At 42.1% G+C, this 27,467-nt stretch overlaps 1 protein-coding gene across 3 annotated transcripts in view; it reads left to right on the forward strand.

Moving 5' to 3' along the window:
• LOC106579582 (sodium channel protein type 4 subunit alpha B) overlaps nt 1-27,467 on the forward strand; it is a 138,489-nt gene continuing 111,022 nt past the window's right edge. For 2 of the 3 annotated variants that reach the window (XM_014159621.2, XM_014159623.2), the window contains exons 1-5: nt 1-233; nt 1,940-2,068; nt 6,757-6,848; nt 9,533-9,775; nt 15,719-15,782. In XM_014159621.2, coding sequence (XP_014015096.2) covers nt 94-233; nt 1,940-2,068; nt 6,757-6,848; nt 9,533-9,775; nt 15,719-15,782 — 668 coding nt within the window. In that variant the 5' untranslated portion in view covers nt 1-93. Of the gene's footprint in view, nt 234-1,939; nt 2,069-6,398; nt 6,491-6,756; nt 6,849-9,532; nt 9,776-15,718; nt 15,783-27,467 lie in introns of all 3 variants that reach the window. The other variant, XM_014159622.2, reaches the window with a different exon arrangement.

Genomic DNA, 27,467 nt, shown 5'->3' on the forward strand with positions numbered 1-27,467 from the left:
AATGACAGTGATAATGACAGCAGGCAAACCAAACCTAAACGGGGTACAAGGGCATAATCATTATGTCTTTATATTCAGAATAGTAGCGTTGTGATGTATGTATTTGTTGTTATTGAATCACCATTTTCCTTAACCACGTGCACGTTATTCAGTCTGTTCATAATGTGCACTATTTTGACCAACTGTTGCTTCATGGCCATGTCGGAACCAGAGTATTGGGCCAAGTATGTAGAGTAAGTATGCCTTGTCCTCCCATCTTCTCTGTCTCTCAACATTGACGCTAGCTTCTTCTGTGAATTCTCTCTTGTGTTTTTTCTTTTCTGTTCCCTCAAACCTCTTTGACTGTATTGACCCTCTGTGCCCTGTGTGTCCTGATGTAACGCTTTGCCAGGTGTTTGTTGCCTTGCCAACCACAATTAGCAAGTAAGTTCACGATTTTAGTGTACCCAGCTAATTTGCTAATTGCACTCTTGCTATGCTGCATCGGAATGAACAACCATGGGTGACACATACCGTTTATGCCTTCTTAAATTTTCATTAAAGGGATTCATATTTCAACCACTACGATAAACAAACAACTGAAAGCAAAATCAATGATGGAATTGGAATTATCATTCAGATGAAGTTTTATAGAAATGTGATCAGTAGAGTTGGACTTGGGTAAAATCTATCTATCTATCTATCTATCTATCTATCTATCTATCTATCTATCTATCTATCTATCTATCTATCTATCTATCTATCTATCTATCTATCTATCTATCTATCTATCTATCTATCTATCTATCTATCTATCTATCTATCTATCTATCTATCTATCTATCTATCTATCTATCTATCTATCTATCTATCTATCTATCTATCTATCTATCTATCTATCTATCTATCTATCTATCTATCTATCTATCTATCTAGCTGGCTGGCTGGCTGTGTATCTATCTATTTGTAATGTCTCTCTCTCTCTCTCTCTCTCTTCTCTATTCTCAACCATTCAGAGTATAAGTCCATCCCACACTATGGATTTGCTGTTAGGCAGAGGCATTTGTCATATGGACAGAGCGTATTTGACCCACGGACATGTAACCAATGTAGTGTAGTCCTCTATGTTATGAAAAGCAACCACCCTGTCTAAAGCAAGAGTCAGCCTGCCAAGTTTACCTTTAATGAAGGCAGCCTTTCAGCAAATGGAATCTGCACTGTCAACAACACACTACAAATCAGGCTGTTTATATTCTCACTCAAAAAGGGGCTCATTGGAACGATCTGTAGCATTAAATGACTCCGAGCCAGTCACAGTCTCCCTTGTGAACCATTAACCTTACAGGAAGAACTGAGTCATTAGCTATGACAAAAACTAAAAGGAATATGGCTGTGCACTTCTGTCGAATGCTGCATCCTTCATCCCAGTGTCCTTCTACTCTGAAGAGTGTCTCTCTCTCACTCTCTTTAATTTATTCGATGTTACAATTAAGTGACTAATGTATTGACTTGGACTGATGTATACTGTCAATGTAAAGTACAGTTCAATTTCCCGTCAGTCTGAGCCAAACCAATACATTACAGTGACATCCTGGATTTTAATGCATATTCTTGTCTTGATGACCTGCTTAACTCATCAAGGAGCCCTGCTGTCAAAGAGCTTGCTGTCTGTCTCATTCCCTCTGGGCTGACAAGTGCTGCACTGTCCATGCGCTTCTCATTCTTTCTGTCCTGTGTCTCTGTGTCTCCCTGAAACTGCTACATGTTTACCCCTCTGTCCCTTTCCTTCTTGGTTTCTTTCTTCTTTTTACATTTTATTTTATTAGAACTGCACTTGGAGTTGGGGCAACCATGTGAAGGAAGAGGGGGGGGGGGTTGTCCCTCACCCTAGCTTATGCCATTGCTTGCTAATGTTTTGACCTTTTGTTCTCCCCTTCCCTTACCCCATACACCCACCCAGGTACACTTTCACTGGCATTTACACGTTTGAATCGTTGATAAAGATTCTGGCGAGGGGATTCTGTGTGGGGCCATTTACCTTCCTGCGGGACCCGTGGAACTGGCTGGATTTCAGTGTGATTGTCATGGCGTAAGTATCTCTCTTGTTACAGTAGACCTCCCTGTATCGCTCCTGTTACTGTGTGACCCTAACCTCTCCTTCTAACCTGTCCTATCCTTCCTTCTAACCTGCCCTCCCTTTCCTTCTAACCTGTCCTCTCCTTCCTTCTAACCTGTCCTCTCCTTCCTTCTAACCTGTCCTCTCCTTCCTTCTAACCTGCCCCCTCCTTCCTTCTAACCTGTCCTCTCCTTCCTTCTAACCTGTCCTCTCCTTCCTTCTAACCTGTCCTCTCCTTCCTTCTAACCTGTCCTCTCCTTCCTTCTAACCTGTCCTCCTCTTCCTTCTAACCTGTCCTCTCCTTCCTTCTAACCTGTCCTCTCCTTCCTTCTAACCTGTCCTCTCCTTCCTTCTAACCTGTCCTCTCCTTCCTTCTAACCTGTCCTCTCCTTCCTTCTAACCTGTCCTCTCCTTCCTTCTAACCTGTCCTCTCCTTCCTTCTAACCTGTCCTCTCCTTCGTTCTAACCTGTCCTATCCTTCCTTCTAACCTGTCCTCTCCTTCCTTCTAACCTGTCCTCTCCTTCCTTCTAACCTGTCCTCTCCTTCCTTCTAACCTGCCCTCTCCTTCCTTCTAACCTGTCCTCTCCTTCCTTCTAACCTGAACTCTCCATCCTTCTAACCTGTCCTCTCCTTCCTTCTAACCTGTCCTCTCCTTCCTTCTAACCTGCCCTCCCTTTCCTTCTAACCTGTCCTCTCCTTCCTTCTAACCTGTCCTCTCCTTCCTTCGAATCTGTCCTCCTCTTCCTTCTAACCTGTCCTCTCCTTCCTTCTAACCTGTCCTCTCCTTCCTTCTAACCTGTCCTCTCCTTCCTTCTAACCTGAACTCTCCTTCCTTCTAACCTGTCCTCTCCTTCCTTCTAATCTGTCCTCTCCTTCCTTCTAACCTGTCCTCTCCTTCCTTCTAACCTGTCCTCTTCTTCCTTCTAACCTGTCCTCTTCTTCCTTCTAACCTGTCCTCTTCTTCCTTCTAACCTGCCCTCCCTTTCCTCACAACCTGTCCTCTCCTTCCTTCTAACCTGTCCTCTCCTTCCTTCTAACCTGTCCTCTCCTTCCTTCTAACCTGTCCTCTCCTTCCTTCTAACCTGTCCTCTCCTTCCTTCTAACCTGAACTCTCCATCCTTCTAACCTGTCCTATCCTTCCTTCTAACCTGTCCTCTCCTTCCTTCTAACCTGTCCTCTCCTTCCTTCTAACCTGTCCTCTCCTTCCTTCTAACCTGTCCTCTCCTTCCTTCTAACCTGTCCTCCTCTTCCTTCTAACCTGTCCTCTCCTTCCTTCTAACCTGTCCTCTCCTTCCTTCTAACCTGTCCTCTCCTTCCTTCTAACCTGTCCTCTCCTTCCTTCTAACCTGTCCTCTCCTTCCTTCTAACCTGTCCTCTCCTTCCTTCTAACCTGTCCTCTCCTTCCTTCTAACCTGTCCTCTCCTTCCTTCTAACCTGTCCTATCCTTCCTTCTAACCTGTCCTCTCCTTCCTTCTAACCTGTCCTCTCCTTCCTTCTAACCTGTCCTCTCCTTCCTTCTAACCTGCCCTCTCCTTCCTTCTAACCTGTCCTCTCCTTCCTTCTAACCTGAACTCTCCATCCTTCTAACCTGTCCTCTCCTTCCTTCTAACCTGTCCTCTCCTTCCTTCTAACCTGCCCTCCCTTTCCTTCTAACCTGTCCTCTCCTTCCTTCTAACCTGTCCTCTCCTTCCTTCGAATCTGTCCTCCTCTTCCTTCTAACCTGTCCTCCACTTCCTTCTAACCTGTCCTCTCCTTCCTTCTAACCTGTCCTCTCCTTCCTTCTAACCTGAACTCTCCTTCCTTCTAACCTGTCCTCTCCTTCCTTCTAATCTGTCCTCTCCTTCCTTCTAACCTGTCCTCTCCTTCCTTCTAACCTGTCCTCTTCTTCCTTCTAACCTGTCCTCTTCTTCCTTCTAACCTGTCCTCTTCTTCCTTCTAACCTGCCCTCCCTTTCCTCACAACCTGTCCTCTCCTTCCTTCTAACCTGTCCTCTCCTTCCTTCTAACCTGTCCTCTCCTTCCTTCTAACCTGTCCTCTCCTTCCTTCTAACCTGTCCTCTCCTTCCTTCTAACCTGAACTCTCCATCCTTCTAACCTGTCCTATCCTTCCTTCTAACCTGTCCTCTCCTTCCTTCTAACCTGTCCTCTCCTTCCTTCTAACCTGTCCTCTCCTTCCTTCTAACCTGTCCTCTCCTTCCTTCTAACCTGTCCTATCCTTCCTTCTAACCTGCCCTCTCCTTCCTTCTAACCTGTCCTCTCCTTCCTTCTAACCTGTCCTCTCTCCTTCCTTCTAACCTGTCCTCTCCTTCCTTCTAACCTGTCCTATCCTTCCTTCTAACCTGCCCTCTCCTTCCTTCTAACCTGCCCTATCCTTCCTTCTAACCTGTTCTCTCCTTCCTTCTAACCTGTCCTCTCCTTCCTTCTAACCTGTCCTCTCTCCTTCCTTCTAACCTGTCCTCTCAAACCAATAGAAGCCCTTTTATTCCTTCTCTAATACTCTTTTCACACTATTGAGCTGAGTCGAACTGAGCCGAGCCAAGCTGGACTGTGCTGGCCTGGTTATGCATCCACAATGTTGTAACAGTTGTTGGAACCTTTGTTGTAACAGTTGACGTAACCGTGCTGGAATGAAAAACGTGAAAGGAAAACATCTGAGCCAGCAGAGTACGGTTTGGGTTGGCACAATAGTGTGAAGACTGTATTAGAGTATTGTATGATATTTATTGTCTGACATGTTATATTCTGACCTCCGTCTATCTCTCCTCTATACTCCTTTGTCAAGTCCCTTTACGTTCGACTGAAAAATGTCACTGGAAGTAAAAGTTAGCGGATGCTGTTCTTACTTCCTCTTGTTCTTCAATATTGGAGGAGACTACAGTTCTATGAAAGTTGACACATCTTTTTGATGCATCCATGTTACTTAATGATTAACTGAAAATCACTAACATCGGGATTAGTTACTGATCCAATTGGAGATGAATTTGAGTTACAAAGTGCTATACTTTCCTCAACTCTGAAGCTTCAATTAATATTTGACCTCAATATTGAGGGCTTCTCTTTATGATTATAAAACAATTATATTTTCCTCAAAATTTGACTGTGACATTTGCATTACTGTAATAGAGGTATATTATACTTCAATCCTCTTCAATCCTTTTTTTGCCAACCATTGCAGTGCAAACTTTTACTTCCAAAATTGTACAATGCAACCTAAATTAAATTACCAAAATGTTATATTTTGCTTTGGTTGTGTGGGTGTAGAAAGCACCTTAAGTTGCTTTTGAATAATGTATTTTGCTCCTGACCTTCTACTGTGGATGGTCTAAACACAGCACCTTTTTCTAAGGCAACAATTTTGAACACCCCCCCCCATGCATCCCCCCGTACGATGATGAAGTGCTGATTTCTCTTTTGGCTTCTACAGTTTTATTTACGTCTCCTTCCAGAGGGCCAGTCGTCCTTGAACTGGAAGCCTCTGTGGGGTCAGATGGATCTTTAGCAGGACAGGAACACATAAGTCACCGACCCTCGCAGCCCTCCTGCTAGTTTCTACGACAGGCTACCTTCCTTCCCGTTGCTGGCTTTATTAAATTCAGACTGATGACCGGAGAAGCGGATAACCCCCCCACCACACTGATAAATGTCCACACCCCCAACCCCGTGGGTTCCCATGGAAACGGAGGGATGTCATTCCCCTGTGGGTTGGCAGGTAGCCAGGTGGTAAAGAGCGTTGGGCCAGTAACCGTAAGGTCGCTGGTTTGAAACCCAGAGCCGGCAAGGTGGAAATATTTTCAGTTATGCCGTTAAGCAAGGCACTTAACCCCCAATAACGACTGCTCCCTGGGCGCCATGGACGTAGATTAAGGCAACCTCTCTAATTCAGAGCGGTTGTGTTAAATGGGGAAGACACATTTTGCTGTTCTACAAGTAGGCTGTGTCCCCGAGAGAAATAACGTGCCGTGTTAGCTATGAAGCTTTTGGGAAACTCACCTAAGACATGTAATAGGGAATGGAACGAGTTCAGTCCAGAAGACTTGATATACTGTAACTCACATAAGCAGCACATGGACTGGCACCACACTGGTTTTTCCCAACATTTTCTGGAATCTCAGCTGTCTCTTGGTTTGGAGACACACTAACAGCAGTCGTAAAGGTCAAAAGGGTCCCTCGAAATATTTATGCTGTGCTGTTTCTGTCCTGTTCTCCAGGGAAACAACACACTAAGACGCAGTGAGCAGTGCTTAGCCTACAGTCGTCTTTCCTTTTTTGTGTTTGACCAAATAACTGTAATTTGATCCTGCAGGTTGCTAACCGAGTCTGTTAAAGTAGGCAATCTCCAAGCACTTCGAACATTCAGGGTCCTCAGAGCATTGAAAACTATTTCGGTAATCCCAGGTAAGAGGGAGTCTCCCCTGCTGCTGCAGTGTTACCGAAAAAATGGGTTGCATCTTCTATTGTCCAGTCCACGTACTGTTACTATTCTGTACAAGCCCCTCCCCCCTCTTCCTCCTCTCTCCAATCCAAAGCCACTCTCTCTGACCCTTGACCTCTAGCCACATTCCCCCCTCTTTTCTCTCCTCCAATCCTGGCCCTTCACCTGTTGTGTTTTGCCTGTCGTTGGTGCTTTGTCATTGTGTCTGCTTGACTTTCGCTTATTGCAGATATGTTACTGAATTTGTGGACCTGGGCAATGTATCAGCATTACGGACATTCAGAGTCCTACGAGCACTGAAAACTATCTCAGTCATCCCAGGTGAGAAGGGAGTTTCAAACACTAAGACACCACCCACCGCTGGAAGAACTAAACACCCCGGCTACGTTCCAATACGTCCTTATTAGCACACTACTTAGGATGAAGCAATGCATTCAAAGTGGCAGGCTAGTGTGGGTATTGGAACATAGTCCCTTGTCATTTCATTTTTGTTTCTGTTGATTATATAACCAGTGAGTGGAAATGCCAGAGGTGTAGGAAATGAGACCTTTGGGTTGGGCAACCTCTGATTCAAAATGGAGGATTCTCACATTTTTAGGTACTCTATAGAATATGTTTGCCTATAGTTTGCTTTGTATTAAGATGTTAAGTTTGTATGTCAGTCATTTATTAAAAATAAAAATAAAATAAATGTAAAAAAATCTAGTGGTCATGCATCCATGCTTGCGTCCACCTGCTTGCTATATGCAAACACTATGCTATAGACATCAACAAAGTGAATGTAGTCCATGGATAAAGTTTCTGGCCTGAAGCCCAAAGATGATGTTACCTTTGGGGTGGCAGGTAGCCTAGTGGTTAGAGCGTTGGGCTAGTAACCAAAAGGTTGCTGGTTTGAATCCCCGAGGTGAGAAGGTAAAAATCTATTGTTTTGCCCCTGAACAAGGCAGGTCCACACGCTCACTCTTCCCTGGTAGGCTGTCATTGTAAATAATATTTTGTTCTTAACTGACTTGCCTAGTTAAATAAAGGTTAAACTCAACAGGTCTCATTCACCCTTAGTGTTTAACATCAAACATGCATGGGAATAGTCAAATACCACTTCATATGGTAATAATATCTCAATTCACAACAGACGCTACCCATTCAGAATGGATTTCTACTCAAGTAGTACTAAATCTTGTTTGAATGAAATAGCTGTACAGTACCCTTAGGAACATATAGTGCAGTATATTTCTGAGCAGGACCCTATATGATTTAGGATCTTAATTTGACCACCTTGTTGTTGCAGGAAATGTCATGCACAGCACGAAATGCAAACTTGTAGTGTATTCATGGTCTAAAAATACTTCTAAAGTTTGGAATTTCCACTTTAAAATGTCCGAATTGATTTGCTCTAACATAAAATGTATCTACCCCTACAAAAAATGTAATTAATTATAATCCAAACAATAATTCACATTTTCTGTTGCTGCAGGATTATTTTCCTGCTGTGATAAACAGGCCAAATTAAGATCCTACATCTGTAATCCTACAGTACATAACATGTCATCTTGACCTGACCAGGGAAAAACCCTCAACCCTACTTTTTACTTTAGCCTAACTAGGGCCTAGAGGTTTTCCTGGTTAGGTCACATAGGGATTGCCAGTACCATAGGTACCCAGTATCTACTCTGAAGGGTCTAACTTACATCAGTCATGGCCCAGGTATTCCACCACTACTTCCTGTTGTCTGGTGCTCTTCAGAGACATGATGCGTCAGGCTCTTCACGGCTGACCTCCTTTGGCCCACACCGTCTGCTGTAAATGCCAGAGTGGAAGTGATGGCTTAGAGGCTGTCAATTCTTCTTTGTGTTCATACTGTACTGTGCAGCATTCTGACCCTGCCCCAGCTACACTACCTTTAATTCAGTAGGAATCAGGATAGTGAGATAATAGCATAGGCTCAGATGATATATAGTTAGCCAGCCAGCCAGTCAGTTAGTCAGCCAACCAACCAGCCAACCAGCCAGCCAGCCAGCCAGCTAGTCAGTTAGTTTGTCAGGCAACCAGCCAGCCAGCCAGCTAGTCAGTTAGTTTGTCAGCCAGTCAGTTAGTTTGTCAGCCAGCCAGCCAGCTAGTCAGTTAGTTTGTCAGCCAACCAGCCAGCCAGCCAGCTAGTCAGTTAGTTTGTCAGCCAACCAACCAGCCAGCCAGCCAGCCAGCCAGCTAGTCAGTTAGTTTGTCAACCAGTCGGTTAGTTTTTCAGTCAGTCAGTTGGTTTGTCAGTCAGTCAGTCAGTCAGTCAGTCAGTCAGTCAGTCAGTCAGTCAGTCAGTCAGTCAGTCAGTCAGTCAGTCAGTCAGTCAGTCAGTCAGTCAGTCAGTCAGTCAGTCAGTCAGTCAGTTATTTTGTTTGTGAGCCAGTCAGCCAGCCAGCCTAAACTAGTTCAATTAGATGGTTTCACTCATTATTTTGGGAAGTGTCTGTTGTCAATGAGCATTCATTGTGAATTTGCAGTGCATTTTTTAAATCTCGAAAAAAAAATCTTCCTGCTGTGGTTAGTTTGTTTGCGTTAGCTTTCTTTTTGTCTTCACTGTGGTGTTGGTGTCTTTGTTGTGTGTGTGTGGCTTTGTTGCTTTGATGTTCTGAATTTTTACTGTACAGTATATTTAATCCATGTCATGTTTATGGATAGTGAGTCTTTGTATTGTTCCTAATACAATAGTTGTAATTTGTATAATGTATTATATATAGTAATACACTGTACTTAAGTCACTGGTATTACTATACTGTATGTGATTGTAAAAAGTAACCGGACCACTAGCTTCCAGAATTTTTTATAATTTTTTCAAAATGTTTTGTTAATAAATTACATATTCACAATAACCATAACTTCAGATTCTAGATCTAAACCAACTCCTTATGATTACACAGAGCTAGCTAGCCAAAGATAATTACCGTGTCCATTTCCATGTCCATGTGTGTGCATGCTGACCTATTGACCTCTGCTCCTGTTTTCCTGGGAAGGCCTGAAGACCATCGTGGGTGCGCTGATCCAGTCAGTGAAGAAGCTGGCGGACGTGATGATCCTAACCGTTTTCTGCCTCAGTGTGTTCGCCCTCATCGGCCTTCAGCTCTTCATGGGTAACCTGCGACAGAAGTGCGTACGCAGCACGGCGCACTGCGTCAACAACACCCTCAACACCAACACCACCTTTTTCTGCAACAACCGGACGTGGTCCTCACTCAAAGACTTTATTGCAGACGAAGGTGAGCACTGTGTGTCAGTTAAATGCCTGTTTAATTGATTCATGAATGTATCACTTATTTAAAATGTTGACCCTATTGAGAGCAAAGATTTGTTATGTTTGAGGAGACTGAAAATAGTCAGCCAGTCAGTTAGTTTGTCAGCCAGTCAGCCAACCAGCCATTGTTAGTTTGCCAGCCAGCCAGTCAGTTAGTTTGTCAGCCAGTCAGCCAGTCAGTTAATTTGTCAGCCAGCCAGTCAGTTAGTTTGTCAGCCAGTCAGCCAGTCAGTTAATTTGTCAGCCAGCCAGTCAGTTAGTTTGTCAGCAAGTCAGCCAGCCAATCAGCCAATCAGCTAGTCAGTTAGCCAGCCAGTAGGTTTGTCAGCCAGTCAGTTACTATTAGGAGACCTCTCGTCTATTGGAGTTTTCCTGTACTGGACGGTTGAGCTTTGTGCCAAAATGAGAACCCCAACGAATACTCTGCAGTGGGCAGTTATAGTTGATATCTGAATATACAGCATATTACATATACAGTTGAATTCGGAAGTTTACATACACTTTAGCCAAATACATTTAAACTCAGTTTTTCACAATTCCTGACATTTAATCCTAGTAAAAATTCCCTGTTTTAGGTCAGTTACGATCACCACTTTATTTTAAGAATGTGAAATGTCAGAATAATAGTGGAGAGAATGATTTATTTCAGCTTTTATTTCTTTCATCACATTCCCAGTGGGTCAGAAGTTTACATACACTCAATTAGTATTTGGTAGCATTGCCTTTAAATTGTTTAACTTGGGTAAAATGTTTCGGGTAGCCTTCCACAAGCTTCCCACAATATGTTGGGTGAATTTTGGCCCATTCCTCCTGACAGAGCTGGTGTAACTGAGTCAGGTTGTAGGCCTCCTTGCTCGCACACGCCTTTTCTGTTCTGCCCACAAATGTTCTATGGGATTGAGGTCAGGGCTTTGCGATGGCCACTCAAATACCTTTACTTTGTTGTCCTTAAGCCATTTTGCCACAACTTTGGAAGTCTGCTTGGTCATTGGCCATTTGGAAGACCCATTTGCGACCAAGCTTTAACTTCCTGACTGATGTCTTGAGATGTTGCTACAATATATCTACATAATTTTCCATCTCATGATGCCATCTATTTTGTGAAGTGCACCAGTCCCTCCTGCAGCAAAGCACCCCCACAACATGATGCTGCCACCCCCGTGCTTCACGGTTAGCATGGTGTTCTTCGGCTTGCAAGCGTCCCCCTTTTTCCTCCAAACATAACGATGGTCATTATGGCCAAACAGTTCTATTTTTGTTTCATCAGACCAAAGGATATTTCTCCAAAAAGTACGATCTTTGTCCCCATGTGCAGTTGCAAACCGTAGTCTGGCTTTTGTATGGCGGTTTTGGAGCAGTGGCATCTTCCTTGCTGAGCGGCCTTTCAGGTTATGTTGATATAGGACTCGTTTTACTGTGGATATAGATACTTTTCTACCTGTTTCCTCCAGCGTCTTCACAAGGTCCTTTTCTGTTGTTCTGGGATTGATTTGCACTTTTCACACCAAAGTGCATTCATCTCTAGGAGACAGAACGTGTCTCCTTCCTGAGTGGTATGACGGCTGCGTGGTCCCATGGTGTTTATACTTGCATACTATTGTTTGTACAGATGAATGTGGTACCTTCAGGTGTTTGGAAATTTCTCCCAAGGATGAACCAGACTTTTGGAGGTCTTCAATTGTTTTTCTGAGGTCTTGGTTGATTTATTTTGATGTTCCCAAGATGTCAAGCAAAGAGGCATTGAGTTTGAAGGTAGGCCTTGAAATACATCCACAGGTACACCTCCAATTGACTCAAATGATGTCAATTAGCCTATCAGAAGTTTCTAAAGCCATGACATAATTTTCTGGAATTTTCCAAGCTGTTTAAAGGCACAGTCAACTTAGTGTATGTAAACTTCTGACCCACTGGAATTGTGATACAGTGAATTATAAGTTAAATAATATATCTGTAAACAATTGTTGGAAATATTCCTTGTGTCATGCACAAAGTAGATGTCCTAACTGACTTGCCAAAACTATAATTTGTTAACGAGAAATTTGTGGAGTTGTTGAACAATGAGTTTTAATGACTCCAACCTAAACGTATGTAAACTTCCGACTTCAACTGTACATCACATGCGACTTGTAATAAGACTAAGCAATTAGCCTATTCAAATGTTTATCTGACTACATAAAGATAATAAGCAATATGTCAGACACTATGGTTGAGTTACAGTAATAGAACACTATAGTTGAGTTACATTAATAGAACCTTGTAGTTGTGTTACAGTAATAGAACACTATAGTTGAGTTACAGTAATATAACTCTATAGTTGAGTTACAGTAATAGAACACTGTAGTTGAGTTACAGTAATAGAACTCTATAGTTGAGTTACAGTAATAGAACACTATAGTTGAGTTACAGTAATAGAACACTGTAGTTGAGTTACAGTAATAGAACTCTATAGTTGAGTTACAGTAATAGAACACTGTAGTTGAGTTACAGTAATAGAACTCTATAGTTGAGTTACAGTAATGGAACACTGTAGTTGAGTTACAGTAATAGAACTCTATAGTTGAGTTACAGTAATAGAACACTATAGTTGAGTTACAGTAATAGAACACTGTAGTTGAGTTACAGTAATAGAACTATATAGTTGAGTTACAGTAATAGAACTATATAGTTGAGTTACAGTAATAGAACACTACAGTTGAGTTACAGTAATAGAACACTATAGTTGAGTTACAGTAATAGAACTATATAGTTGAGTTACAGTAATAGAACACTACAGTTGAGTTACAGTAATATAACTCTATAGTTGAGTTACAGTAATAGAACACTGTAGTTGAGTTACAGTAATGGAACACTATGGTTGAGTTACAGTAATAGAACACTATAGTTGAGTTACAGTAATAGACAATGAAAAAATGTCTGAGAATGGAATTCTAAATACAAGTGTATTTAATTACTTTGTAAAATGAGTGGATTCACATACAAGGAATAAAGCTTACGTTACAAGGCATTAACAACATTACAAGGCATTATTCTAAGCATGGTGAGAGAGAGAGAGTGAGAGAGAGAGAGAGAGAGAGAGAGAGAGAGAGAGAGAGAGAGAGAGAGAGAGAGAGAGAGACAATGTCTTGTGCCTTGGCTCATAGGAGATGGAGAGAAAGAGAGAGTGTAGGCCAGCGCAGGTCAGGAACAAAGAAAAGAGATAACAATGAATCTAAGACCCTTTTATAAGCATCTGAGTTGTTTGGATTCAAAATCTGACTTGTTGACCAATAGCATTACTGTTGAGTTAACTTCCAATCAGATATCAGACCTACATGATGTAAAGACTGGCACAATCTAATTAGACTCATGAAATGGTGTGGGCGTGCCTCAAGTTTCTGTGACGTTCAGTTTTCACTCAAGGCTATGTGTGTTGTTGACTTGTGATAGAATATCCTCGGAATATGAGACAGTGAACAACACTGCAGCAGTAGTTTAATGGTATTACTGCCCTCAAAGTGACTCTTCTTATCAGCTGTATGCAACGATGCGTGTGTGTTGTCTTCAGAACACCTCAGTGTCTCTCCCACCCACATTTTGTCTCACCTCTTTGAAGCAGAGGGTCTGTTGTCTTTACATCATGTAGGTCTGATGTCTGATTGGAAGTTAACTCAACAGTAATGCTATTGGTCAACAAGTCAGATTTTGAATCCAAACAACAGATGCTTATAAAAGGGTCTTAGATTCATTGTTATCTCTCTTCTTTGTTCCTGACCTGCGCTGGCCTACACTCTCTCTTTCTCTCCCTCTCCCATGAGCTATGGGCCAAAGCACAGGCCATGGTTTCTTTGTCTCTGTTAGCGTGTAAGATTAACGTGCTGTAATATAGACCTGGTTTCAAACAGTATTTTAAATCTTTCAAATACTCTCAATGCTTGATTTAGCCTGCCTGTAGGGCCACATTGGCAGAGTTTGTACATTTGGGGCTATTAAATTGGCTACATTGTGCCAGTCAAGCTCAATCCAGCACAGTGAAAGTATTTTACTGATTTCATCTAGTTAAACTCAGGTCTGGCTCTCATACTGTCGTAGCGATTGACGTTTCTTAACTGCACTAATATGGTCACGTTGTTGGTCGTGGGTCTCTTAGCTTTGGATGAGTCTTGCAGTTGTTGTGTGACAGTGGTGTCAACAAAACGCTACTTGCAGCTATAACATGACATGTTTGTAAGGGATCATTTGTAGCCTAGAAAAAAGTCCCACACAGCAGTTCTGAAGCTTGTCATGGGCACACATGACATGGCAGAGTTCCATTCCAGTGTCCTCTTTAATGCACTATCCAAACAGGCAGTAACAGAGACAGCCCTGCAGCGATTGCACAATTAGAGTGGGTCCTCCCTCACCGACACAGATTATGGCGTGCTTACTTTTGCTGCACAACACTGATGTGGGGCAGATGTTTAAATGGACAGTCGTTCCTCTAATCATGAATGGTCACGTGACCGGACTTCGTATTTCATATTTCAAGTTATTACATATTTCATGATTGACATTTTCATATGACTTCATACAGTTACATATGTGTAGATGAGTCAGAGGGTCACGGACATTTTACATTGTTCAAAGGCTGTGCTTCTCAATCCTGGTCCCGGGGACCCAAAGAGGTGCACATTGTAGGACGCTTAAAGATGACAGTACATGAGACAACCAAACCAACAAGGCATTTCCTGAGAATGCGTCTACTGTTTTTTCTTTAAAACAGCAATAATGTAAAATTAATAAAAAATACACAATACACCCTTATCAAAATGTAAGACTCATCTTTCAAAAACACATCTAGTCAATCTGCACAGTACAGTGGTGAAATGTGAAAGCTGTCACTGAAGAGTGGCTCTGGGCTGTCACTGAAAAGTGGCTATGGGGTCCGGCTTTTGTGTGTGTGTGTGTGTGTGTGTGTGTGTGTGTGTGTGTGTGTGTGTGTGTGTGTGTGTGTGTGTGTGTGTGTGTGTGTGTGTGTGCGTGTGCGCGTGCATGCGCATGTGCGTGTGTGTGTTGGAGAGGTCCATGGTCCATAAAGGAGGAACATTTAAGGCCATGCTGAAACCGGGAATGCCGACAACTGACGGAGGGTTCGGGCCGCCTGCCAAAGTGCCAGTCAGGCGAGCCCTTCTCCAGCCCCTCTCCTCCTGCGGCCCCTCTCCCAGCCCCATAGTGGTCTAACGGCACTCAAACCCTCTAGAGTGGGACAGTGAAGCTGAAACGCTGTGAAAAGGAGGCGAGATAAAATGGAGGAACGCTTAGCATGAAGGAGCGTTGGAGTGGACATGGAGCCTTCTGGACTTGTAATCTCTTAGTGTGCTCTAGTGGGAGTCGGCAGCAACACAGTCAACGGGTTATGCTATTGCTATTTATTCTTTCATTTCCATCCCCTTCAACTTCAAGCAGTCTCTGCTATCCATCACCTTACACAAATGTAAAATGTCCAAGGCAGGCCTCGGTATTGATCCCTAAAAGCTTGGGTGAAACACGGAACAAAACCATTTTCTTAATTTGATAAATGGCTAAAATTGTACGTCCAGTGGGTTATTTAAGGGTGGACTGATGTAAGATCAATGTTGATGCCTTATGATTAATATAGTCGATGAACGTCTTTCCCCAACCAGGGCAGGAGTTCTGGTCATAAGGTTTGAGTGCCACTGACAGAAGTTTGACTTTGAGATGAAAATGCTTGTAGGATCAGCAATACTAGGGCCATGTAATCAAGTTAATCCAGTTAATCAAATTGATCACTGTAATCACATTAATCAAATCCAGGTCTCATCCATTATATTCTTTTTTTATTTTTGAAAAATACTACAAAGTGTATTCAAATTAATCCTTGTGATCAAATGAATCGAATCCAGGCCTCTTCTGTTATTTTCTTTGATTTCAGATAACTACTACAAAGTGGAGGGAGCGAAGGATGCCTTAATATGTGGGGACGGGAGTGATGCTGGGTAAGTGACTCTACTCTTTCTCGTCCTTCCTTTGCTCTTCTTGCTATCAGTGAAGAAAAGCCAGAGATTATGAATGTGGGTTAGAGTGATGATAGCCTGGTCCCATTCTGTACGTGCTGTGGCCAGCTCTCCTCTTGTTAATCTTGTTTTGCATGGCTGAAGCCCAAACAGACTGGACCACCAGGCTAGTGTAACGGTGGCTTGTAGATGGTGCAACCATAGCCTCGTGAACCATAGCCTCTTGAACCATAGACTCATGAACCATAGACTCATGCTGTATACTCTAATCTAGTACATGCCGTTGAGCATTACCAAAGGACGTCACGAAGGGGCCCTGAGGTTAAGGTTTAGGTGGCTGAGGTGATGCCTGTCGCTGTGTGGCTAAGTCAACAGAGATAGCCTGGCTCTGAGGGTGTGAGTCAGCAAAACGGAGTGATGGCGACCGATGGTGACTCAGCTGCCCTCTGGCTGTAGAGAGACGAGACCATGGGCTTATCATCCACCACCCAGCCTGTGAGAGCCAGTAGGCTTTAACAAGAGAGTGGGCATTGACAGTGATGTTAATTATGGTTGTGTTTATTATGTGCCTGAGGTGGTTTCCCCAAACTATGCTTAATAAGTAACCTTGTCTTGGACGGGAACACTTGTGTTAGCTCCCAGAGCTAATGCCTTGTTTAGGCTTTAGCTCAGAGGGATAATGCCTTTTTGAGTCGTGCGGATGGCACTGGTGTTCTAGGCAGTAGTCTTACATGTCCAAGAAGGACTGAATCCCATAGTTTTTAAAAAATATAATTTTTTTCTACAATTCATGATTATCTCCCACATTGACTGAAGTGAAATGAAATTGACCTAAACCCAACTCTGATGTATTTTGGACCGAGATTTGGAATGGCGAGTGGATGTACTCTATTTTGGACTGAGATGGGAGTGGTGATTCGGAGAACATATGTGTTGCTGCTTGGCTGTGACTTCTAAAATCCCTCAGAGTTTACAGTGTACATTTTAGGAGACCAAGCGGCAGTTTTTTTGTCCACAGTAAAGAAGGAAATGAGCCTGGACATAACTGCACTGAGTACGCAACAGTGAAAAACATTTGTCCATGAAAATGTGGCATCTTTCTTAGTCAAGAAATAACATCTAAGTCACTTTCACATACAGACAGACGTGGAGACAAAGGGGCTGTTCATTGCACATGATATCTGTGTTGTCCCAAACCCTCTGATGCAGGTCTGAGACATTCTCAGTCTCATTCTCAACCCGGCTACTCATCAAATGACTGTATTGTCCATAGACATAGAATTAATGAATACCCTTAACACTAGCACGACCCGTCCCACCGACACTCTAATCCTGTAATGCAAAGTGCTTTTGGAGTAGCGGGCAGGAGTGGCAGGAGAGGAGTTCTTGATGCCAACGCTGCCCAGGCAAAGATCTAGGAATTTACAAATGTAAATAATACCCATCTGTGTTCTGTTGGGTGCCAAGCACAAATGTTCCCCACTGTTTCCATGTTGATTAGAAATAAGGCTCTGTTTCTGGTCTGGTATTGATATTTAACAACTGTAATGGGTTCAAATACATGGTTTGTGTTGGTACAGGACATTATTGGAAGGTGTCAGTGGTGGAAAAAGTACTCAATTGTCATACTTGAGTAAAAGTAAAGATACCTGAATAGAAAATTACAAGTAAAAGTGCAAGTAACCCAGTAAAATACTACTTGAGGAAAAGTCTAAAAGTATTTAGTTTTAAATATACTTAACTATCAAAAGTAAATGTAATTGCTAAAATATACTTAAGTATCAAAAGTATAACTCATTTCACATTCCTTATATTAAACAAACCAGACGGCACAATTTTCTTGTTTTGTTTAATTTAATTTCAGGGAGTCTGCCAGATCAGAGGCATTAGGGTTGACCAGGGATATTCTCTTGATGAGTGTGTAAATTGGACCTTTTTACTGTCCTGCTAAGCATTCAAAATGGAACGAGTACTTTTGGTTGTCAGGGAAAATGTATGCAGTAAAAAGTACATTATTTTCTTTAGGAATGTATTGAAGTAAAAGTAAAAGTTGTCAAAAATATAAATAGTAAGGTACCGATACCCAAAAAAACAAAGTAGTATTTTAAAGTATTTTTACTTAAGTACTTTACACCACTGGAAGGTATCCATTATTGGAAAGCACTTGTTATCAGTATGAATACATGGATAAATGTATTAGAAACAGATCAATCAGTAAGTAAGTTACTATACTGAATATACATTTAAATGCAACATGCAACAATTTCAACTATATTACTGAGTTATAGTTCATATAAGGAAATCAGTCAATTGAAATAAATTTGTTAGGCTCTAGTCTATGGATTTCACATGACTCGGCATGGGCGCAGGCATGGGTGGGCCTATCCATGGGTGGGCCTGGGAGGGCATAGGCCTAGGAGGGCATAGGCCACTTGGGAGCCAGGCCCACCCACTGCGGAGCCAGGCCCAGCAAATCTTAATGAGTTTTTCCCCACAAAAGGGCTTTATTACAGACAGAAATGCTCATCAGTTTCATCAGCAGTTTGGTGGCTGGTCTCGGACGATACCACAGGTGAATAAGCCGGATATGGAAGTCCTGGGCTGGCGTGGTTATACGTGGTCTGCGGTTGTGAGGCCGGTTGGACATGCTGCCAAATTCTCTCAAATGATGTTGGAGGCGGCTTATCGTAGAGAAATTAACATTAAATTCTCTGGCAACAGCTCTGGTGGACATTCCTGCAATCAGCATGCCAATTGCACGCTCCCGCAAAATTTGACATCTGTGGCATTATGTTGCGTGACAAAACTGCACATTTTAGAATGGCCTTTTGTTGTCCCCAGCACATTACCTTTGTAATGATCATGCTGTTTAATCAGCTTCTTGATATGCCACACCTGTCAGGTGGATGGATTATCTTGGCAAAGGAGAAATGCTCACTAACAGAGATGTAAACAAATTTCTGCACAAAATTTGAAAGAAATAAGATTTTTGTGCATATTGGAAAATTTCAGGGATCTTTTATTTCAGCTCATGAAACACTGGACCAACACTACGTTTATATATTTGTTCTGTTTAGATTCAATTATTCAATAAAAATAAGATGTCATTGTTATTATTTCGTGCCTGCCTAAAGTCACACTTTTGCCAGATTTGAAGAGTATCATTTAAGTGGTTTTATGAGCTCTTTGAACCAGTGATCTGACATTGTTGCGTCATATCAAGGTAATAGTCAGGTCGGGTCATGCTCACAGACAAAATAGTCCCCACTTTCAATTTCATCTCCTACTTTTATACTTACAAGAGAAATATGGAAAATGAATACCAACAACATTGCAATCACACAGGCAATCTCCATCTTATATGAGCAAAGGATGCGCTGACACATGATGCAAACCACTTCCAATGCCCTCAATGCCCGTGATGCTAGCTCATGCTTTCAACTTCCCCCTGCCACAAATGTTTGAAACATTATCTTAAATGCAGCTGTAATTGACAAAGTGATATCATCAACATTCAAATCTTTTTTTTGTTTATTCCTGTAAGACTGGGAATATATTGAACATATAAAGACATTCGGGTTGTGAGTTATTGGGAGGCTGCCTAACGGGAGAGCGGTGTAACGGTCCATTGCGGTGAGTTATGATGGGCTGGGGACTCGGTGAATGTAACATCTGCCTCCAGCTACAAAAAGACAAAGGACAGATCTGTCTGTCTCTCTGAGAGATAACGGCCAATCCAAACGCACGATACAGCTTGTGTCCACGAATGATAAAACAGACAGACTCTCAGCTTTGTCTGTCTGGTGCATGGTGATTGGTCACCAAAGCTCTGATTTAGTCACCTTATTTTAGCCATTGATTCAAATTTAAATGGCACAATAAAGGATTTAAATCCTGTGGCCTTGCATGGCCTTACATTATGTCTCACCTTTATTTTTTTCAATGTGTTTTTTTTCTCAAAAACCCAAACACCCATCTAAGTGGTCAGAGGCTTGAACTTCCCCCCCAAATATTGACTGGAAAATACAGTGCATTTGGAAAGTATTCAGACCCCTTGACTTTTTCCACATTTGGTTACATTACAGCCTTATTCTAAAATGGATAAAATAAATAAAAGTCTTCGTCAATCTACATACAATACCCCATAATGATCAAGCAAAAACAGGTTTTTAGACATTTTTGCAAATTATTGAAAATAAAAAACTGAAATATCTTATCTACTTAAGTATTCAGAACCTTTGCTTTAAGACTCGAAATTGAGCTCAGGTGCATCCTGTTTCCATTTATCATCCTTCAGATGTTTCTACAACTTGATTGGAGTCCACCTGTGGTAAATGCAATTGATTGGACATGATTTGGAAAGGTACACACCTGTCTATGTAAGGTCCCACAGTTGACAGTGCATGTCAGAGCAAAAACCAAGACATGAGGTCGAAGGAATTGTCTGTAGAGACAGGACGAGACAGGATTGTGTCGAGGCACAGATCTGGGGAAGGGTACCAAAAAATCTCTGCAGCACTATGTCCCCAAGAACACAGTGGCCTGCATCATTCTTAAATGGAAGAAGTTTGGAACCACCAAGACTCTTCCGAGAGCAGGCCTCCCGGCCAAACTGAGCATCGGGGGAGAAGGGCCTTGGTCAGGGAGATGACCGAGAATTCGAAGGTCACTCTGACAGAGCTCCAGAGTTTCTCTGTGTAGATGGGAACCTCCCAGAAGGGCAACCATCTCTCAAGCGTTTACGGTACGGTGGGCAGACGGAAGCCACTCCTCAGTAAAAGGCACATGACAGCCCGTTTGGAGTTTGCCAAAAGGCACCTAAAGACTCTCAGACCATGAGAAACAAGATTCTCTGGTCTGATGAAACCAATATTTAACTCTATGGCCTGAATGCCAAGCATTACTTCAGGAGGAAACCTGGCACCATCCCTACTGTGAAGCATGGTGGTGGCAGCATCATACTGTGGGGATGTTTTTCAGCGGCAGGGACTGGGAGACAAGTCAGGATCGAGGGAAAGATGAACAGAGCAAAGTACAGAGAGATCCTTGATGAAAACCTGCTCCAGAGTGCTCAGGACCTCAGACTGGGGCGAAGGTTCACCTTCCAACCTGACAATGACCCTAAGCAGACAGCCAAGATAGTGCAAGAGTGGCTTCGTGACAAGTCTCTGAATATCCTTGAGTGGCCCAGCCAGAGCCCGGACTTGAACCCGATCGAACATCTCTGGAGAGACCTGGAAATACTGTAGCTGTGCAGCGACGCTCCCCATCCAACCTGACAGAACTTGAGAGGATCTGCAGAGAAGAATGGGAGAAACTCCCCAAATACAGGTGTGCCAAGCTTATAGCGTCATACCCAAGTAGACTCGAGGCTGTAATCGCTGCCAAACGTGCTTCAACAAAGTACTGAGTAAAGGGTCTGAATACTTATGTAAATGTCATATTTCATTTTTCCGTTTTTTAATCAATTTGCACAAATGTATAACAACCAGTTTTTGCTTTGTCATTATGGGGTATTGTGTGTAGATTGATGAGGGGAAAAAAACTATGTAATCAATTTTATAATAAGGCTGTAACATAACAAAATGTGGAAAAAGTACCCAACTGTCATACTTCAGTAAATGTAAAGATACCTTAATAGAAAATGACTCAAGTAAAAGTCAAAGTCACCCAGTAAAATAGAGATGACCAGGGATGTTCTCTGTTTAGTGAGTCCTCCAGATCAGAGACAGTAGGGATGACCAGGGATGTTCTATTGATAAGTGCGTGAATTTGACAATTTTCCTGTCCTGCTAAGCATTCAAAATGTAACGAGTACTTTTGGGTGTCAAGGAAAATGTGTGGAGTAAAAAAACAATATTTTCTTAAGGAATGTAGTGAAGTGAAAGTAAAAGTAGTCAAAAATATAAATAGTAAGGTACAGATACCAAAAATGAAAAACTACTTAAGTAGTACTTTACACCACTGGAAAACGTAAAGGGGTCTGAATACTTTCTGAGTGAACTGTATAATATATATAGTATTTTTTGTGGAGATGAACCGAGATGAACTGTCAAATGCCTTTTGGGAGTTTGTATTGACACAGCACCCTTTATATTAAATACATGACAGACAATGGTATTTGTTTGTTTACTGGTCTGGCTGCCTCTCTCCCATAGTGTAAATAAAGGTCTGAAGAAATCAATTCTACCGTAGGCTAGTCCCACATTCAACTGCTCACTGGCTGTCACTCACTGGAAGTTTTGACTGTCAATCAAAATGCACATGGATCTGGGCCCATATTTATCAAACTTCTGAGAAAAAAATCATAAGAATCCTGTGAAATGCTGATTTAGGAGACTCTTGATGACAACGGCCCAGGCATACCTTAGGACTAATAGTTCAGATATCAAGAGACAAAATGCATCAGAGCGGATTATTTTCCCTTATCAAAAATCATTCTAGTTCCTGTCCCATCCAAGAAAAAGTGCAAAAGCTCTGTCAGAACTGTGCTATACTGGAGAGTAAATGAGAATGTGTTGTTCACTGTCTTGTTCCCTGTGTGTTACAGACAGTTGCATTAGATTGGCACATGCATTTTGGCTAGTCTAACTCAGTCTAAATACAATCGACGTGGGCAGTTCTACAGAGCATTCCAAATGGGGGTGTAGGGGCCCGTGGATGGAGGGGCAAGGTTTTTTCCCTCCATTTAAGTCACATTTAATCCATTTGAAGCTTTCTGGCTTCACTCTAATGGGGTTGTTAATGGCTACCCTGACTGCAAAGTGAAGATTATTGCCTCTCACTTACGATTCACCCCCCACTAAGCTCACTGTATGTGTCATGTTCTATAGAACTGTTGAAGTGTTCTTAACTCCTGGTATTTCTCCTACTCCAGTTCTATCCAGTTCTACTCGAATGAGTCATCAAATTGAATGTAACAGCTCGTTAATTGCATTTATATCGAGTGCATGTTGAAGGGCCTTTATTTTTCTGGTTATTTATGCTGGCTAGCTTTGCTGTTAGAATTTTTTTGGGGATGGCATTATCACTGGTTTAGGCTATAGGCCTTTGTCGTTAGGGGTGGCCATTCAGGGGGCTACTTCACAGAATACTTTAAGATAGTCCAAGGGTATGCTAACAACTACGCCAAATTTGCACAGTTATGATACCAGCTGAAGGACTCCTCTGATGAGCTGAACATTTTCTTACAACTGTAAATGTTCATAAAGACTCATCAGCAAGCATGTATTACACTGATAATTACAGAGTGTAAATGTATTTCATGAAGGTACTTTTTTTTATATAAATAAAGTGTAATTAGGATGTATTTTAGATGCTCGTAAGATTACATGAGTATGTCCGCCTCCTATAATTTGACCAAATGGACGGGTCTAAGTTTTGGTCAAAAGCCAGACAGGTTCACCTCAAAATATTTGATTTGAAACAGCATAGTCGTAGTTGTATTATTGTTTGTGTGTTTCTCCAGACCTTTTACTTTATAGCTTATTTACCTAAGATAAATATTGATCAGATGTTTCCCTTTATCAAGTTATTATGGATTCTGGTTATGAGCAGACTGAATATACTTATATAAATTAAATTGGCATAAACTCAGTCTATCAACTTATAAACAATCTATGAATTAATTTTAAAGGAAACTAAACTATTTTGTAAATGCATGAATAACATATGAAATATCTAATAAATGCCAATTTTGTGAAAGAAAATCTTGTATGGCATTCTTACCTAATCAGCCAATCCGTCCTAATCTTCACGAGCTACACTAGAAATAAGAAAAGTCATAAAATCAAACATAAATCATGACAAACCAATCATATTACCTGCCTCCATTGAGTTCCTCCAATCCCTGAGAGTCCGATCCACATCCTCCGGAGAGGTGTCACAAAACAATCTCCATGGGCAACAACCTCCTGGATACTGTTGCTATAGAAATGTTAAGTAGTTTCATTATCATAGACCTCAGTCCTAGACCTCTAGTAGGTTGTAATGATGAGATTGTTTCTTTGTGAGATGAGAGGGCCTAACGTTATGGGTGCCTACAGTAGCTAGACATATGTACAGTTTAATTTCCAGTGAATATTGTAATTTTGTTGAAACACGTATTATGTAATGACAAAATACACACCCAAACTATTCATTTTCCTCTTTGACGTAACATTATGAACATCATTATTACCAGTGTTGGAATCTTAGTTAATTTCTGTCTTACTTTGCTGATTTGTTCACTCTGTCTGTATCAGTACCTCGGGAGGAAGTGTGATTTCGTGAGAGCTGAGGCCTATTGCAGAGTTCTTCATCAGGATCATGTTCATTAGATACCAAACAGAAAAAGCAGACTGAACCAGGGAGGGATAAACTGGACTTATGAACACTCATTTTCATTTTCCACTGCAGCATTTTTTGAAGAGTTTTCCATTGCAAGCTCTATTGCTAGCTCTAAATTAGCATTTATTGTTGGACAAGTCTTGGTAGTCCCTCTGGATATTCAGATGTTTTCTTCCATTTGGTGCCTAATGCCTAAATCTGAGCTGTGAGAACACCAGGTCAAGGCAGCCTCCTCCACCCACCAGTCTTTGAAGGCTTCCCCACCGGGCTTTGTTGTTTCACAGGGTGGAAGGGTTGGATCTGAAAGGGGTGACTCAACTTTCAGCCAAGCCAATGTTCCCTCCACCCCGCGACCCTAGGGAACCCTCAGATGCTCTCTCATTCCCCCTGCTCCCGCTTCTATTCTCTTCTATGATTGGCCAACTACTGGGGTGGGGGGTGGGGGTGATGTAATGGCCGATCTGATGAACACACACCTGTCTGCTACATGGGCCATGTGCTCAGATGTGGCAATCTGATGTTACAATAAATCCTCCACAGCTGATTTGATACTTTTAATAGCCTACTAGTTTGTAATGCATGTAGACCACCAATACTGTTTTGCTGCTGCCAATCTGTTTGGTCTCCATCCGTATTGTGGTCTGTATGGTTGTCAGTGGTGTACTGTTGTCAGAGGTGTACTGTTGTCAGAGGTGTACTGTTGTCAGAGGTGTACTATTGTCAGTGGTGTACTGTTGTCAGAGGTGTACTGTTGTCAGAGGTATACTGTTGTCAGAGGTGTACTATTGTCAGTGGTGTACTGTTGTCAGTGGTGTACTGTTGTCAGAGGTGTACTGTTGTCAGAAGTGTACTATTGTCAATGGTGTACTGTTGTCAGAGGTGTACTGTTGTCAGAGGTGTACTGTTGTCAGAGGTGTACTGTTGTCAGTGGTGTACTGTTGTCAGTGGTGTACTGTTGTCAGAGGTGTACTATTGTCAGTGGTGTACTGTTGTCAGAGGTGTACTGTTGTCAGAGGTATACTGTTGTCAGAGGTGTACTATTGTCAGTGGTGTACTGTTGTCAGTGGTGTACTGTTGTCAGAGGTGTACTGTTGTCAGAAGTGTACTATTGTCAATGGTGTACTGTTGTCAGAGGTGTACTGTTGTCAGAGGTGTACTGTTGTCAGAGGTGTACTATTGTCAGTGGTGTACTATTGTCAGTGGTGTACTGTTGTCAGTGGTGTACTGTTGTCAGTGGTGGAAAAGTGCCTAATTGTCATGCTTGAGTAAAAGTAAAGATACCTTAATGGAAAATTACTCAAGTGAAAGTGAAAGTCAGACAGTAAAATACTACTTGAGTAAAAGTCTAAAAGTATTTGGTTTTAAATATACTTAAGTATCAAAAGTAAAAGTAAAAGTACAAATAATTTCAAATTCCTTATATTAAGCAAACCAGAATGCACAATAAAACTACAAAAATTGAAATAATTTACAAACAAAGCATTTGTGTTTAGTGAGTCCGCCAGATCAGAGGCAAACAACACTGCTTTACGATGTATCAGTGACATGGCAGGAGATGTTTTGAAACAGTTACTGTTTCGCATACAAGCCAGTGAATTAAATGTGTTACAGCTAGATGAGTCAACAGACGTGGTGGGCCAGGCACAGCTCCTGGTATTTGTCCGTCACGTTTATGGGGTTTAATTAAGGAAGACATCTTCTTCTGCAAACCACTGGAAACCAGGACAACAGGAGAGGATATTTTTAAAGTACTGGACAGCTTTGTGACATCAAATGAACTTTGGTGGTCAAGATGTGTTGGTATCTGTACTGATGGCGCAAAAGCCATGACAGGGAGACATAGTGGAGTGGTAACGCGCGTGCAAGCAGTTGCTCCCGACGCCACTTGGATACACTGCAGCATCCACCGAGATGCTCTTGCTGCCTTGGGAATGCCTGACAGCTTGAAAAACATTTTGGACACTACAGAGAAAATGGTTAAAATGGTTAAGCAAGGCCCCTGAACTCTTGTGTATTTTCTGCATTATGCAATGATATGGGCAGCGACCATGTAACGCTTTTACAAGACACAGAATTGCGCTAGTTATCAAGGGGCAAAGTATTGACACGTTTTTTTTAAATTGAGAGACGAGCTTAAAGTTTTCTTTACTGACCATAATTTTCACTTGTCTGACCGCTTGCATCATGACAAGTTTCTCACATGACTGGCCTATCTGGGTGATGTTTTTTCTCGCCTGAATGATCTGAATCTAGGATTACAGGGACTCTCCGCAACTATATTCAATGTGCGGGACAAAATAGAGGCTATGATTAAGAAGTTGGAGCTCTTTTCTGTCTGCATTATCAAGGACAACACACAGATATTTCCATCATTGTATGATTTTTTTTTGTGTGCAAATGAACTCAAGCTTACGGACAATGTCAAATGTGATATAGCAAAGCACCTGAGTGAGCTGGGTGTGCAATTATGCAGGTACTTTCCCGAAACAACTGGATTCGTTATCCTTTTCATGCCCTGCCTCCAGTTCACTTACCGATACCTGAACAAGAGAGCCTCATTGAAATTGCAACAAGCGGTTCTGTGAAAATTTCATTTAATCAGAAGCCACTGCCAAATTTCTGGATATGGCTGCGCTCAGAGTTTCTTGCCCTTGGCAAATCGCGCTAAGACACTGATGCCCTTTGCAACCACGTACCTATGTGTGAGTGGATTCTCGGCCCTGGCTAGAATGAAAACAAAATACAGGCACAGACTGTGTATGGAAAATGATTTAAGACTGAGACTCTCTTCAATACAACACAACATTGCAGAGTTATGTGCATCCTTTCAAGCACACCCTTCTCATTAACCTGTGGTGAGTTATTCACAATTTTCAATGAACAAATAAGGTTTTATATGTAAGATATTTAAACAAAGAGCAAAATTATTGATTATTATTATATTATTATTTGTGCCCTGGTCCTATAAGAGCTCTTTGTCACTTCCCACGAGCCGGGTTGTGACAAAAACTCACAAACTCATTCTTGTTTAATTAATAAATGTATTGTATTGTGTGTGTGTGTGGCCAGGGACAGTGGCCAGGGCTCACTGCTGGTGCCCAAAATAACCCTATATCAGAATGCCCAGTTCCCTGGCCAGAGATAGGATAGCAGCCAATCACACCCCCAGCTGCCGGAGTGCTGAGTGACTCCCCCCTGCTCAGTGACTGCCCCCATTTGAGTGACTCCTCCCTGCCCAGTGATTCCTCCCTGCTCAGTTACTCCTCCCTGCCCAGTGATTTCTCCCTGCTGAGTGACTCCTCCCTGCTCAATGACCCCTCCCTGCTCAGTGACTCCTCC

This window comes from Salmo salar, chromosome ssa19 (genome assembly GCF_905237065.1).
Source record: "Salmo salar chromosome ssa19, Ssal_v3.1, whole genome shotgun sequence".
Taxonomy (NCBI): domain Eukaryota; kingdom Metazoa; phylum Chordata; class Actinopteri; order Salmoniformes; family Salmonidae; genus Salmo; species Salmo salar.